This window comes from Harpegnathos saltator, unplaced genomic scaffold (genome assembly GCF_003227715.2).
Source record: "Harpegnathos saltator strain DR-91 unplaced genomic scaffold, Hsal_v8.6 scaffold536, whole genome shotgun sequence".
NCBI lineage: Eukaryota > Metazoa > Arthropoda > Insecta > Hymenoptera > Formicidae > Harpegnathos > Harpegnathos saltator.
In genome coordinates this window covers 773,686-788,088 of record NW_020230356.1, presented here as the reverse complement: position 1 = coordinate 788,088, position 14,403 = coordinate 773,686, and the positions used below count along the sequence as shown (strand labels likewise).

The window sequence follows — 14,403 nt, the reverse complement described above, 5'->3', positions numbered from 1 at the left end:
CAGAGGTAGTTATCGGGTCACTCTTGTTACATTTTTCAATCGTTAAATTATTCATCATTCGATTTAGTTGAACCACTAGTTGATATTACGTTCTCATTACTTGCCAGATATTTTGGAAATTCGTCCAAAAACCATAAATCGTAAGCGCGATAACACAAGGCGTGCGTATTAGTAATTTTTTTTTTGTTTTTTTTTTATTGAAATTTTGCACTTTTTCGTATAACTTGGATTTCCAAAGAAGATCATATCTTTCAACATATCTACACTTTGTGGAGAGAAAGTCTTATTTATCTCTCAAATAATACATCTCGACGACGGACCATTCAAAGAGACCATTATTCTCGATTTTAATAATCTTTATAATTCTCGTTTGATCCGCTCGCGCGTGCAGCATAACACTCAAACTTTCCCGCCAAGTTGAAGATGTAGTGCGGGAAGCGCACAAAGTGCAGTTGGTACGAGTAGACCAAGTGGTGCATCGCGACATCAGCGACAAAGAGGCAGAAACGGCGGTGTGCGGCTCTCCCAATCGTACAATTTCGTTTTTCAATTTTGCATCACATATCGCTGTTAGACTCTCCGGCTCAGCAAAGTACTCGATCGCGTTCATTCTTTTTTTCGCGCACCACCAATTTCCCCACGACTTGCCCCTCGGTCGACGAATTTCCAAACGGCAACGCGCCATAACCTATCCACAGGCCGACAGTCATCGCGTGTGCTCGCTTTCGCCGGCTTGATAATGGCAATGAACGACGATTTCAATTTCAACGAGCTCTGCAGACTTTGCTCACTCAAGGGCAATCATCCATTTCAAATATTCGACAAGGAAGGCGAACAACGACAGCTGCTCTTTAAAATACACTCTTGCATTCCTGCTGTGGTGAGTATGGATCCGCAGTCTGCGAAGACTACCTCTGCCGGCTATTGTTTCCGCCGCTTGTCATTATTGGTTACACTCAATGGGGTATCAGAAGATTTTTAAATAACGATAATGTATCGAACCATGCTGATGCTTCGACTCAATATACATTTTGTTCTCTTGTTGTCCTATTCATTATATCATCTAAACATCCATTAATAGGATATTTAGATGATATAATCAATATGGATATAACGATTGAACACAGTTTTGCGATTAATTAATTATATTTCTTATTCTTCTGTACACTTCGGGAACTAATGTAATACAGCTTTATATATTAGAATAATGTTGAGAAATTATATACCAATTGTAATATTAATTCTATACTTGTAAAAACTGATAACAAAAAGTATTATAATTTTTAAATGTCAACAGAATATTGAAGGGACCAATATCATAAATTTTAATACTATCTACAAAAAGATATGTATATAGAGATAAATATATATAGTGAATTACTAGCACAGTTGTTGTGAAAATAATCATTAAAATAATGAACAACAAGCTTGAGAAAAATCTAGAGTCAAGCTAAAGAACTGACAATTGCAAAAAATACTTTCATCTACACGGACGATATTTTTAGCTAAAAAGAAACGTGGGATTATTTCATTTCAGATATCGAAGGAAGATTCACTGCCAAAATATGTCTGTCAGAAATGCGTCCACAAGATAGACATGTTCTATGAGTTTCGTATCAACTGCATGGCTACGAATACAATCCTAAAGAATTACGCAGATAGTATGAAACACCTCGCTATAGCAGTTAGTAGTCAAGTAAGTAAAATTCCCACTTTTAATATATGCACTCATGTATGTATACACAAAAGAAGAACACGCAGCCATTGTGGATTACATGTATAAGCATCTCTGCAGATATAAAGTATACTAGGCGAAGTTTTAGTCTGAAGTCTTACAAGAACATCCAGATTCCAACAAAATATTGAAGGAATATAGATCACAGGTGCAACCATGTAAATACGCACATTAATTTGTTCTCAAATTCTCTATTATTTATGTACCAAAATCATACTTTAAAAATTATAACGATCACTACAGTTGACGTGTGATTAACCTAATGTTTTATTGTCAAAAAGATCATAATATTTGGCATTATTAAATAGCTATACATGGCACCCAACAGTGAGGTTGTGTTAGTAAATCGAATATTAACATAATACAAAGATGCTAAAATAAAATTCCACGTAAAATTGTAAACGCACCGTGATATGTTACAAATCATAATATCCATAGGGATATCCGGGGGGGATATCTATATCGATAACGGACGAAATTAAAAAAAAGTTGCGCGTAGACACGAGACTAAATTACGCGAGCATATAAATATTAAAGTATATAAATTCTTTGATACTGAAGAATAAGAAGGAAATTAAAAAGAATAAAGCCTTTAGAACTGGTACATTAACAACACAAGTCAAATCTAATTTAGGAAAGCATTGGCAAGACCTCGTATATAGATTCAAATCTTTTAACAAATAGATTAAATAAAATTGCTGATTAATCGCACGCGGAAACGATTAGTTGTAACGACTCTTATATTAAAAAAAAAAAATAGCTATAAGCCATTGACTTTAGTCGACAGTCGTTGAATGCATAACAATATTTGTTACAACTGTTGTAAATATAATGTTGATTTGTGTATAGTTTCATGTGTATTTCAAAATTCATCATGTCGAGCTTGGCTTTTAAATTTAATTTTTTACTTCTCTTTATGTTTACTTTTTTTTTATATTTATATACATATTTATCATGATTACATCAACATGTAATTTGTAATTTTTTAATTGCACTTTCAAAATTATTTTCTTAAAAGCAAATTACACACATTGGTAATACTTTATTATAAAACACGTATATACAAAAATATCTGGCGCTACGCTTGCTCTCGGCCGTCAAGTAACACCATACGGCGGACGAGCGCCATACCGAAGAGATTAATAATTAACCGTCGCTCCCCCCTCTGTTACGCATAAATTAATACTGTGAAAAATTATCGTCTCAGTCGGGAATCGAACTTGGGTCGTGCCTTCTGCCAGATCGGTGAAACGCTTTACCGTTTCAATCGTTTAAGAAATTTTTGGGGTTGGGCCGCTTCTTCTACTCAATCGACTTCATCTCAATCGACTGGACTGTTTTCTCCGAGCGCAGAGCGCGATCTTCTTTTGCGACCTCGTAAAAGCGCGCCGCAATATCCGTCGTGAGCAACCCTAAAACTAAGGCATCTTTATGCGTCGGCCCAGCGTTTTATGAGTTGTAAGAGACTCTTTATGCGACGTGCCGGCATTCACCCTCGTTCCTCTCGTTCTTTCTTTCCCACCATTTTTTCTCGTTTACAGTAATTTAGTGATTCAGCGACATTTAGTACTTATTCTTAGTACTCGGCTAGTCTACGGTAGTCTAATACGTGAATCGTACGCGAGAATCTAGTGGGTAAAATCAATTTTTTGAGTAACCGAAGACTGCATTTTTGGTCCGTGATAATTCTACCGGTGAAAGAATCATCTTGGAAAGTCGGGAGAACAATGAACCGAGACAAATCTCTCTTATTAGACTAGAATCTCTTTTATTACCGCATAGACGGATGTACTTAGACCGCGCCTTCTTATAAAAGACATTGAAAATATAAAGAACGGCTACATTTCCCTTCTATTGTCCACAAGCATGCTATCTTCGTCCAGCTCTCTTCAATCAAAATGAAACTAGACAAAGATCGAATGCCTGTAGTACAAGTCATTCTTTTCAACGTGATTGATGTTCACGGCTTCTTGCGGAGCGCTCAGCTCATAAGTGTTCGCATTACCGTCGCCAAAAACGCAAAAAAAAAAAAAGAAACATAGATTCAAATGCATCGCAACAGTTGATAACTATTACTTGTGCCGCGAGTGTAAGCCGGAGAAATTCGTCGAACACATACACGCGACTACAGTCCGAGTCGACATGTATGCGCCCATAGCCCATTGGGCGAAGGATTGATTCAAACTGCCCATTGGAATATCAGCAGGACGAGGGATCTCGTGAAACGCGCATATCGTTTTCCCTCCTTCGTGTCTGGCTACGAGCGGGAATTACAGGGACGATGAACAGGGTCGGGACCGCGGATTCTGGCGTTGGTGGGATTGGGAGGGAGGGCGATCACGGCGGGGGGAAGAGGAAACGCGCGCAAGGGCGTCGCTGATCGGTAGCTGGAGGTGCTCGGGTCCCCCTCGGTCCCTCTTCCGCGTCTGCTGCAGCCGGCGGCGCGCGATCTCAATAATTCCACCCTCGTGTACGCGACAGAGACGTCGCGACGCGGCGGGAACGAGGGGTGAAGAGAGGGAGAGAGAAAGCACGACGTCCGACGTCGCGGTGTCTATTGATCGGCGCGGCGCTTCGCGGCGGCCGCGAGCGCGCGTTGCGCGCATAGAAAGCGAAAGTCGCTGTACTCCTTTCTTCGCCGTCTCGACTGCACCCCTCCTGTTCCCTACCCCTTGTCTGCCTCAGCCAACCCATTTCCCTTCCACCTGCCGTCTTCCTCTCGTTCTCGTCACGTAATACACCTCTCTGTTCCTTTCTCGGCTCCGCCGCGTTCCTTTCCGCGCGCGTTCGCATCTTTCTCCGTTGCTCCCTTTTTTCTCTCCGCTCTGTATACTTACTTTTTTAATGTCTCTTTGTCCTTCATCTTGATTTATTTATTTATTGGTCAATATGTGTGTATATAATATCGCTACATGTTATTATTCATCTGTATACTTATCATTGCAACGGTACTTGTTGTTGCCTGTCTCTTTATTAAATTAATCTTTTTAAATCTTGCTATTGTCCCCTGGTTTTTTTAAAGGATCTACTTCTCAGGGTAATAGGAAGCGCCGGGATTACTTTGCTTCATGCGTGTTTACAGGATATACGTTTCATTATTGCACTCCTCACCTGAGAGGTGTCATCGTTCCTCAGCGCTATGGTCGCTTTGTCGTTCTCGACTTTTTTAAGCGAACAGATTTGCAACGTGTACTCGGTGTGTCATGTTTCCAAAGGACTTAGTCATACAACACGATATAAATTCCACTCTACCCCTCCTCCTCCCTCTCTCTCTCTCTCTCTCTCTCTCTCTCTCTCTCTCTCTCTCTCTCTCTCTCTCTCTCTCTCTCTCTCTCTCTCTCTCTCTCTCTCTCCTCTCTCTCTCTCTCTCTCTCTCTCTCTCTCTCTCTCTCTCTCTCTCTCTCTCTCTCTCTCTCTCTCTCTCTCTCTCTCTCTCTCCCCCTCTGTCTCCTTTCACTTCTCTACCGGTCTCTCATTCTCTCTCCCGTTCCCGGATCGCTCGATCCCCTCTCACTCCCTTTCCCACCCCCTCCCCCCTGTCGATCCGGCAGTTCTAGGCACAGGTGTAACGTGTGTCCGGGCCCCGCACCTCCGAGAAACCTGTTTCGAAACCCGGGATATCCCGCCGGAGCCTCGTTACGTGGGTGATTTTCTCTCTCTCTCCCACTCTCCCTCCCCCCCCCCTCGCCCTTTCCCTCTTTCTTTCTCTCCACCAACGTTCCGGAATATCGGCGGCTGGTCGAAGGGCGGCGCGACGAGGAGGATTGCGCGACGTCCTCCTCGTCGTCCCTGGCATCTCCCTGGTCGCTCCCGTGTTGCGGACGCGTGCGCGCGCGCAAGGTCTCCCTGTCCCCCCTTCTTCAGCGTCTCGCCTCCCTCTCTCTTTCTCTCTTTCTCTCTCAATGTCAGTGTCAAGGTCAGCGGGCCGACGCACCGGTCGGAGTGCTGCCGCCGCCGCCGTCGCCGCCGCCGTCGCCGCTGCCGTCGCCGTCGCCGTCGCCGCCACCGCCACCGCCACCGCCACCGCCACCGCCACCACCACCACCGCTGCGCCGCCTACACAGCAACGTTCCTCGTTACTGTGTATCCGGTATACTACTCGCTGGTAGTTTGTGTATAGCGAGAGAGGCAGAGAGAAAATCGGACGGGAAGAGGAGCACGGCGTGCTGCACGAGTCTGTAATACGCCGACACCCTCCTTCTCTCCCAGGCGGCGACACCCTTACGCCTCCGAGTGCGTCGTGGTCTCTGGCGACTACGGTGCATTCCGAGGGGATGTCTTGGCGGTGTCGTGAGCGCGTCACATTCGTGTGTCCTCGAAGCTTTATCCTCCAGAGCGGTCCTTCCTTGCCGACTTTGCTACGTCCGTCTTTGTTCCTTCTCCTGGGTCGCCTCGCGCGCGCGCGCGAGAAAGAAAGAGAGAGGGGGGGGAATGATACACACGAATCATTGGCGTATGCATACACACATAGGCGCGCACCTCTCCCGCCCTCCTGCGACCCTCTCTCCGAGTCACGTCCTTGTCACTCCAACGTCCAACGGCTGCCCCGCGGTCGTCGCTCCCCCGCCTTCGCCGTGCGACTCTTCCTCTTTCTCTCTCTCCGCAGCAGCGTGGCCGCTTACGTGCGATCCTCTCTCCTCGTTGCACCCTCCGACGCAAGCTGCAGTCGGCCACGTTGCATTCCGCGGGGAACCACCGCTCCGGTATCGTTTGTACCGTGTGCTCCGCTCCGCGTCTCCGTGTGTGTCACCGGCTGTCTTACTTCTTTCTGAGCCGCCCCGTCCCCTCCCCCCCCCGCTCCGTGCGTCGTCTACTCGCATACCCTACCTTTCGCGTCTCTTTCTTTCTCTCCTCTCTCGCTCCCCCCTCTCTCTCTCTCTTTCTCTCGTGTTCAGTCGTTTCAGTCGTTTCAGTCTCTCTCTCTCTCTCTCTCTCTCTCTCTCTCTCTCTCTCTCTCTCTCTCTCTCTCTCTCTCTCTCTCTCTCTCTCTCTCTCTCTCTCTCTCTCTCTCTACCCCCCTCTCTCTAGCCCCCCTTCATTTCTTCCCCTTCATCCAGTTCTATCTTTCTTCTCTCTCTTCCTTGTTCCCTCGCCGTCCCGCTCCCAACCTCCTCGGCCGTCTCGCGTTTATCCCCTCTGCGCCGGCGGTTGCTTTTTTCGCCTCTTTGTCCTTGCATCCTCCCGCGCCGGGAATCGGCGGCTGCGGCGGTGGCCAGCTTCTCGCGGGCTCTTCGGCTCTCTCTCTCGCCCCGTGAACCCGCGAGATTCCTTCGAGGCGTCGTAAAAAGCAAAAGCGAAGGCGCGCTCGCGCGACCTTACGTGCTGCACGCGCAGACGTGCGTGTGTCGGTCGGTCGGTGCGGCGCTTATCGATACATCGTGCACGTCGGACGTCCCGTCGGAGTGTGCTCCTTGACGTGTGTTGCCGTAGCTACCCCCTCGACAACGTCCGACACCCCGCGCGCGCTCGAAGGTCTCGGTCTCTCCTCGTCGACGTTACGTTATGAGGACGAGACTGTCGTCGCCGCTCCTCCGTGCGCGATCAGTGCTGTGACTGGGAAAACAAATCTGGACCGATTGGACTTGCTGAACGGGCGGTAAAAGAGCGTCCTTCAGCGTCGTTCTCCGATCGAAGATCCCACGGCCACCTCGGCATTGTTCCCGACCACGGCCCTCTTGCATGCGTACTTGCGGCGTGGTGCGTGGTAAGCCCGTCCGAGAAGTTTGTTACACACGGCCGCCCGTGCCTTTTGTGAGAACGATCGACTCGCGCGACGGCTTCTTCCTACTCTCGTCCCTCCTCTCTCTCTCTCTCTCTCTCTCTCTCTCTCTCTCTCTCTCTCTCTCTCTCTCTCTCTCTCTCTCTCTCTCTCTCTCTCTCTCTCTCTCTCTCTCTCTCTCTCTCTCTCTCTCTCTCTCTCCCCCGCTTTTCGGCCATTATTGTACTCGGCTCGCGCGACGAGTGCTGCGGCGTATCTGCTTTTGTTTACTCATGTATGTCATACAAAGCCGTGGGTGTGCTCGCGTCGCGTCGCGTCGGTGCGTTGACGCTCGCGCGCGATAATCGTCAGGGTCAAGCGGTGGGATTTCTCAACGGACAACCCTGTGCAAGTATTTGTATTGTAGGTCTCGCGGGTGCTCTCGAAGAGTACCAGGAAAGGGCGTCTTACAAAAATCTGTTGCATATTTTACAAATATTGTATACAATCGCATTCATCATCTCTGTATTCTCTGCTCGTCGTAAGCAAGCAAGTGTGTGTGTGTGTGTGTTTACTTTGTTAAATATATCCATCAGGAACAGAGAATCGTTTCGTTCACTTCAGTAGTTCTTCGAAGCCTGATATGCTCACACATTACGTTGCCTGAATTCTTGGCTTGCCGATTTGAGAGTTCCCGCTTCTCAAATGCGGAGATTATTCTCTCTTCTCACACCGACGGTCATAATGGAGAGAGAGAGAGAGAGTAATAATTTGCCGAGTGATCGGTGTGTCAGAGGAAAATTCGTCAACAATGGACAAGCCGTGGATCTTGTTTAGGGTGTACATAGAAATCTCTTCCCTCTGACAGATACAACACGAAGTGTTGTTGTCCTTATTGTTCTTTCCTCCGAGAGACCTTGATGAAGCAATAGCGTACGCTGCTGCCGGAAGGGCAGCAGAGAAAGGGGAGGGGGGGAGGGGGCAGAGGGTGCAAGCGGCCGCACTTGCGCTTTTGTGGATCGTTACGAGAGGAGGAGAACGTCTCAATTAAAATGTATCGCTTTATTAACAGAAGTATTTGCGGAGCAATCCATCAGCGATACGCACGGCGCGCGCGTCACGAGACGCGCGAGCTGATAACGATACTGGCGAGAGAGAACGGCCTTTTAAACGCTCTCAGCTCCAAGCTCGACCGCTTCAAGTAGACGCGGCTCTTTCCGCGTCTTTGCAAAGCCATCTTTGATACGTCGTCCTCGGCGTCAGACCGCGACGCGGGATCGATGCGTAATCAAAGCGCGCCGAGCGCCTCGGCGAACTGAAAAATCTGCACGCGCTCGCGATTATATTCCAAAATAACTCGACATTTTTTGAATAGCGCGACGTGACTTCACGATACACAGACGCGCCTCATCGAGATGCTGCAAGAGATGCGTTTCGTTGCATTCGAGTGAGTTGCGCTCTCCCTCAATGGAGAGCAGCCGATCAGTCCAACGACGTGTAACGAGTACGATGTTTCGCCGGAAATGTATACGCTACGAGAGACCAGGAGAAACATAAATCTTAATCGAGTCGCAAAGCTCGTGGAGACTTGGCGCGACTTAGCCGTGTCGGAGCGAGAGAGATTGCCGTCACCCAATAAGTGCTTCCGAATTCAGGTTGCAGACAAAGACAAGATGTCAAACAACGGGCAGCAGCAGCAGCAGCAACGCTCGTCCTACGTGGAAGCGCATGCTGTGGCGCACGCGGCATTGCAGCAGCACATGGCCCAACAGGCCGCACAAGCGAGGCTAACCGGACCTGGGCCGCCCGCGGCCCCGCAACCTTCGAACCCCACGTTCACCCTGCCCGACGACGGACTCGGCTATGATGACGGAGTGCGGGTACTGCGTTCCATCGGGACCTGGTGTGTAAAGTATATACTGAATGTGTGAGTGTGTGATGATGACCGGACTGAAGAAGCGATGACGGTTCATCCTAACAGCATAACCTCTTCGTTGCCGATAACGATTCTTCATCTTTTAAAAACTTTCGCGCAAATAAAAAGCGTCGCCCGTCTCCCGCCCTTCCTACAGCTTTCTCCAGATGGACTTTTCGTTCTCGCGCTGCCTCTGCAGGTTGCGCGATTGATCGTTTTTCGTCGGCAGAGCTGCGTTATCATTACACCCGCACTAGTCCCCAAGGACACACAGTCCTAGTTAAGCCATTACGTCCTATTTCAGGTCACCGGATTATCCAACCGCGATGCGTGCTGGTGGTGTGATGTCCACGTTTCCTAGTGCAACGGACTCGCAGTTCGGCAGCAGAGCCCCGGTGATGAATCAGCCCTTACGAACGACGAACAACGTACAGGTCCGTCCGGGCTCCGTTTCGAAGGCGACCAATACAGGCGAGCCCACGACGAAAGCATTCGCCTGCACCGTGTGCGGCAAAGGACTCGCTCGCAAAGACAAACTTGTCATACACATGCGCATACACACCGGGGAGAAGCCGTACACCTGCGAAGTGTGCGGTGAGTATGAAGGTCGCTGCGATGATCTCGCATCGCGACAATCTTGGCACTCGCGCCTGGGATCCGCAGGCTAAGATAAACTACGCGTCACGAGCGGTTGCGATGAATCGCGCAACGGGAACAATCCTGTATTGCAGGCAAAGCGTTCTCACGTCGAGACAAGCTGGTCATCCACATGAACAAACTTAGACACAGACCCGGCGTCGCACCTCTGTCGACGCCTACCGCACCGAGCTCCAATCAACAGCATCAGCAGCAACAGCAACAAGCGCAGCAGCAACAGCAGCAACCACCTCGTCAGGATGCCATTCACAAGCCGAAGGAGGAGCCAGGAAATTTTGTCTGTGACGTGTGTGGGCGATCGTTCGCCAACAGAGATGACTGGATGCAGCACGCTCGGTTAGTAGTGTCGCCTCATTCTCAACGCGAAAATTTCAACGTTTACGTTTCTACACAAATGCTTCCAAGCGACCAATCAGTTTGGCTTGTCTGACAATTTGTAGCATTACCTTGCTTTCTATTTAAGATCTCTGACTAGCCGCAACGGTCATCTTGATTTGTGATGTTCACAAAACAACACTTGCAATCACGATCGATCGAGTCTGCAAAACATTCCAAACATTTCCCAAATAGTCCATAAATTACTTCAAATAATTTAGCGTGTATATTTTCTCGCTTCTTACGCCATCTCAAGCAAAATGGCCGCGACGAGTAGGGCCAGGAACCACCAAAATACTAATATTCTTTTCTTTTTCTTTCTTTTTTATATTTTTAATATAATTAATATTTAATTAAAATTATAAATATATAATTAAAATTTAATATAATTGTTCACAACGCAATTTCGATCGCAGGTCTCATCTGGACACGTCTGCGCCGCCACAGCATGCCGCTCATTATTTCACCGGATCCGCGCCGCCCCCACAACCCTACACTTCCGAGAGGCATTTTTGCTTAGTGTGCCGCACCGACTTCACGGATAAAACCGAATTCATGTTTCACGTGCGCACGCACTTCGGGGTCTCGCAAGCGGCGGCACAGCAGCAAGGCGCGAACGGTAAACAGGGCAGCGATCCAGCGGCAGCCGATCTCATCGCCCGCGGGCTCGTTGATCCCACCGGCTTATGCAGCTAGAATTACTCCTCCTGCCATTACGTACCGTCGATCCGTGTCTTACCATAGTACAAGTTCTCTGCTCCATTTCGACCAGATTTTTCGCATTTAGGGTGTCATGGATATTGTGATTTTAATGAATTTATATACTGATTTGTCGATAATAGATACACAGTAGTACGATAAACATCGCGAATATGAGTGGACCGGCGTGCTATTTGTTTATCTAGTTTACTTTCTGTGCATCAGACAATTATGCAGCCTTACGGTCCCTTTATAAGTTTGTAGAATTATTTCGTAAGATCTTTATGAAGATTCTCTTGGTAAATTCGTAATTGTAACTGTTGCATAAAATAGCGACGGTTACCTTTATGTCTCAGATTAGTACTGTTCTATCGTTGACCATAAGATAAGTAAAAGATAAATACTGCAATCATTAATCAATAATTCGATGGACTTAATCGTTTTAAGAAATGTCGATTGACATTCGAGTCCAATTATTGATGATTTGTGCATTTGTAACAAGTTGAAATTGTTCTTTTGACCGTGATTTGAGCGCGCGCTGTGTAGAAGAAGAATTTTATCCAATTTTAGTTGAATCTTTTTCTTAGTTTGAAATATAAGTTTTTGAATAAACAATTTTATACTCTTCAAGATATGTTTTTTTATACCTCGCTTCGCAGGAGTAATTATTGCTGAAATAACTGTTTGCCCGCATCGTGACACACGTGACATATCATGGATAACGCTTTGTGAAATTATTATTAATTTCGGGAACTTGCTACTGTGTATCTTTTAATACGATATAAAGCCAAGTTATCAAGAAAACGAAATTTAAGTACCGACGTGATATTGATTTATGATAACAGTACACTATTGCGTCAGTACTTAAAAACGATCATTTTATAGTAAACGTTCCTACATAGCTAGCTTCCCATCATCTGTAGATACCAGTAGTATCTCTAACGTAAAAGTTTGTTCTCAATGCTATTATATTTTTTTACTTGCATATGTCTGTACGTTTGATTGACGCACTGCAACGTTATTATTTAGAGAATTTATTATTTCAATGCTATCGTTATCCTTATAACATACATATATGGAAATTGTAAGAAAAAAAGGCGAATTATATATTATCGAGGTTGAGTAAATTAGAACCTCATAAGCGCCAATGTGAGCCAAACGCGAGATGCGAGTCACAATGAAAATAAGTATTTGAATATTCAGTTTGTGTCGAAATAGTTTTCCATCCGCAAATAATGTATTTCTGCAGTCAGCAATTAAGCAATCGCATTAAGCATTTTTTATTTTGCGCTCGACTCACATTGACACATAGTTTGCTCAAGTTTGATTTTGTAATGAGCTATTGTTTTACCTTTGGGATCAATGTCGTCTATTATTAATATGTATCATTGATTATTACTCTGTAATCAAAAAATTAATCATGTTTTATATTAAGTTTATTTAAATTCGATTTCAATCTCATCCATTGGCTATTCATCCGCATGTGTTGTGACGTGCTAGCGTCGTGTACAGCGGTTTCGCCGAAACTTCATGATCTTCCAATGGCAGTGCATTTCATGAATGTATTGCTCGTTTGTACACCAAACGTAAATTACCGCTGTAGTGGTATAGCACAAACGTTGGCGACAAGTCATGCAATTGATCGAAGCTTGCGCTAGCTAACGTTTTTCGACGTCTGCAGCAACGTTTCTCATATGATACTCGGGACAAACGCGACGTTCGTATCATATTATTGATTGGTTTTAGTGCGAATAGGATTGTTTTATTGCTGTTTTTTTTTTTTCTTCTCTTGGCGTGCTTATTTTTTATTGTTATGATTATCCTTGTTACCTAAAGTGTAATGTACTGCATGTACTTAGTCAGGGATTAGGGAGTCCACATTTTTATTTAGTTGTTACACGTACAAGGAAAAAGAGAACGCACGCGAATGTGCGTGTTTTCGAGCGGTTATAATGCCTACGATCACTGGTGAAACTACAACACACACGTACACGCTGATATATACTGTGTGGTGAGGTACGAAGAAAGCTAGCTCCCACTTTCGAGACACTTTGCTCTCCCATATATTTTATCTGAATTTCGGATATCGAGTCGTGATCGCGTACGAGTCAGGAGACGGTACCATCGTTCTGTGAAGAGAGAACGCGAGAGAAGCACAGATATACAAATATATCCATTATCGCAACGGGAACTTGACGACAATAATCGTTCGGGTTTCGTTTCGCGGCAGCCGAATACGAATTGAGCGCGTCAACGTATCGGCCATACATCCGGGCGTCTCTGAATCGTGAGTTTGCATTGCGAACAAACTGCATCTTCCAGAAGGTGAGAGGTACGAAACGAAAAAGAACACCCGATGAGATCCGCTTGTTACGGCGCTTAAATTTTTTCTCGTCTACCTAGAGAGTAGTGTCCTCCATAAGATTAATCAGTAAAAAAACGAAAAAAAAAAGAAGAAGGAAAGAAAGCGCATTAAGGATGCGAAAACTGCCGTGCCTCCTGCCCCACGTACAAATCCCCGCTTCCGGCTTGTTTTCCATTCGACGATCGCTTTTAGGACGACCGTGCCTGCGTGATGCGAATCAAAAGTAACAAGAGAAAAAGGGGTGAAACTCGGAGCCTAATGCTGAGCGTATATTTTGTGTAACATTTTACAACTACGTCATAGAAATAATCACCGCGACAATAGCGACCGTCTTAGACTACCGTGTGCGCAAGCCTCACGACGGGGACGGGTCTCTCGAGTTTTTTACCTACACTTACACCTTTAACGTAGTGAGATTAGTAGGATAGTCTCTCTCGTGCGCTTGGTGGCCAGGCCGATTTTGCGCTTTGCGACGTTTGCGCGAGTCCGAATCAATCCCTTCGGCCCTTGGAGTTACTGATTTCTCTCTCTCTCTCTCCCCCCCTCTCTCTCTCTCTCTCTCTCTCTCTCTCTCTCTCGTGCAGGATCCAGGAGACGACGAACAGTCGACACTCGCTTGCTAATCGATCGCGATCGAGCCTATCGTCGGTAGCGATATTTGCGGAGAACACTGAGAGCATCTCCGAGCTAGCGCGAGCGCCAGCGAGAGAGAGAGAGAGACAAACTTACGCTGCGCCTGTCGCGCCGTTTTGAGAGCGTGACGACACGTGCTGGTTCGCGCGGTGCTCTCGCGACTTGAGTTTGTTTTCTCATGGACATTTTTGTACAGAAGGGAAAAGAAGAGAGCAAGCAGAGGGAGAAAGAGAGAGAGAGAGAGAGAAACAAGATGCGTCCGAGTAAAGTGTAAACGCTGATTTTCGTGGCGGTGATGCGACGCGCTCTCTCGCGCGCTGAAAATT

The 14,403-nt window shown here is 46.5% G+C and overlaps 1 protein-coding gene across 2 annotated transcripts; it reads left to right on the top strand.

Annotated features, from left to right (window-relative positions):
- Positions 1 to 486: 486 nt before the first annotated feature.
- Positions 487 to 13,531, top strand: LOC105188060 (zinc finger protein 768). 2 transcript variants are annotated; one of them, XM_011149305.3, is made up of 6 exons: positions 487 to 880; positions 1,538 to 1,696; positions 9,089 to 9,336; positions 9,653 to 9,942; positions 10,080 to 10,341; positions 10,797 to 13,531. In XM_011149305.3, exons 1-6 carry the CDS (start codon positions 740 to 742, stop codon positions 11,074 to 11,076), a joined length of 1,380 nt encoding a protein of 459 aa, XP_011147607.1. In that variant the 5' UTR covers positions 487 to 739; the 3' UTR covers positions 11,077 to 13,531. The 2 variants fall into 2 exon arrangements, with proteins under 2 accessions (XP_011147607.1, XP_025158955.1); XM_025303170.1 differs by lacking the exons at positions 487 to 880; positions 1,538 to 1,696 and adding an exon at positions 7,672 to 7,841.
- The last annotated feature ends 872 nt before the right edge of the window (positions 13,532 to 14,403 follow it).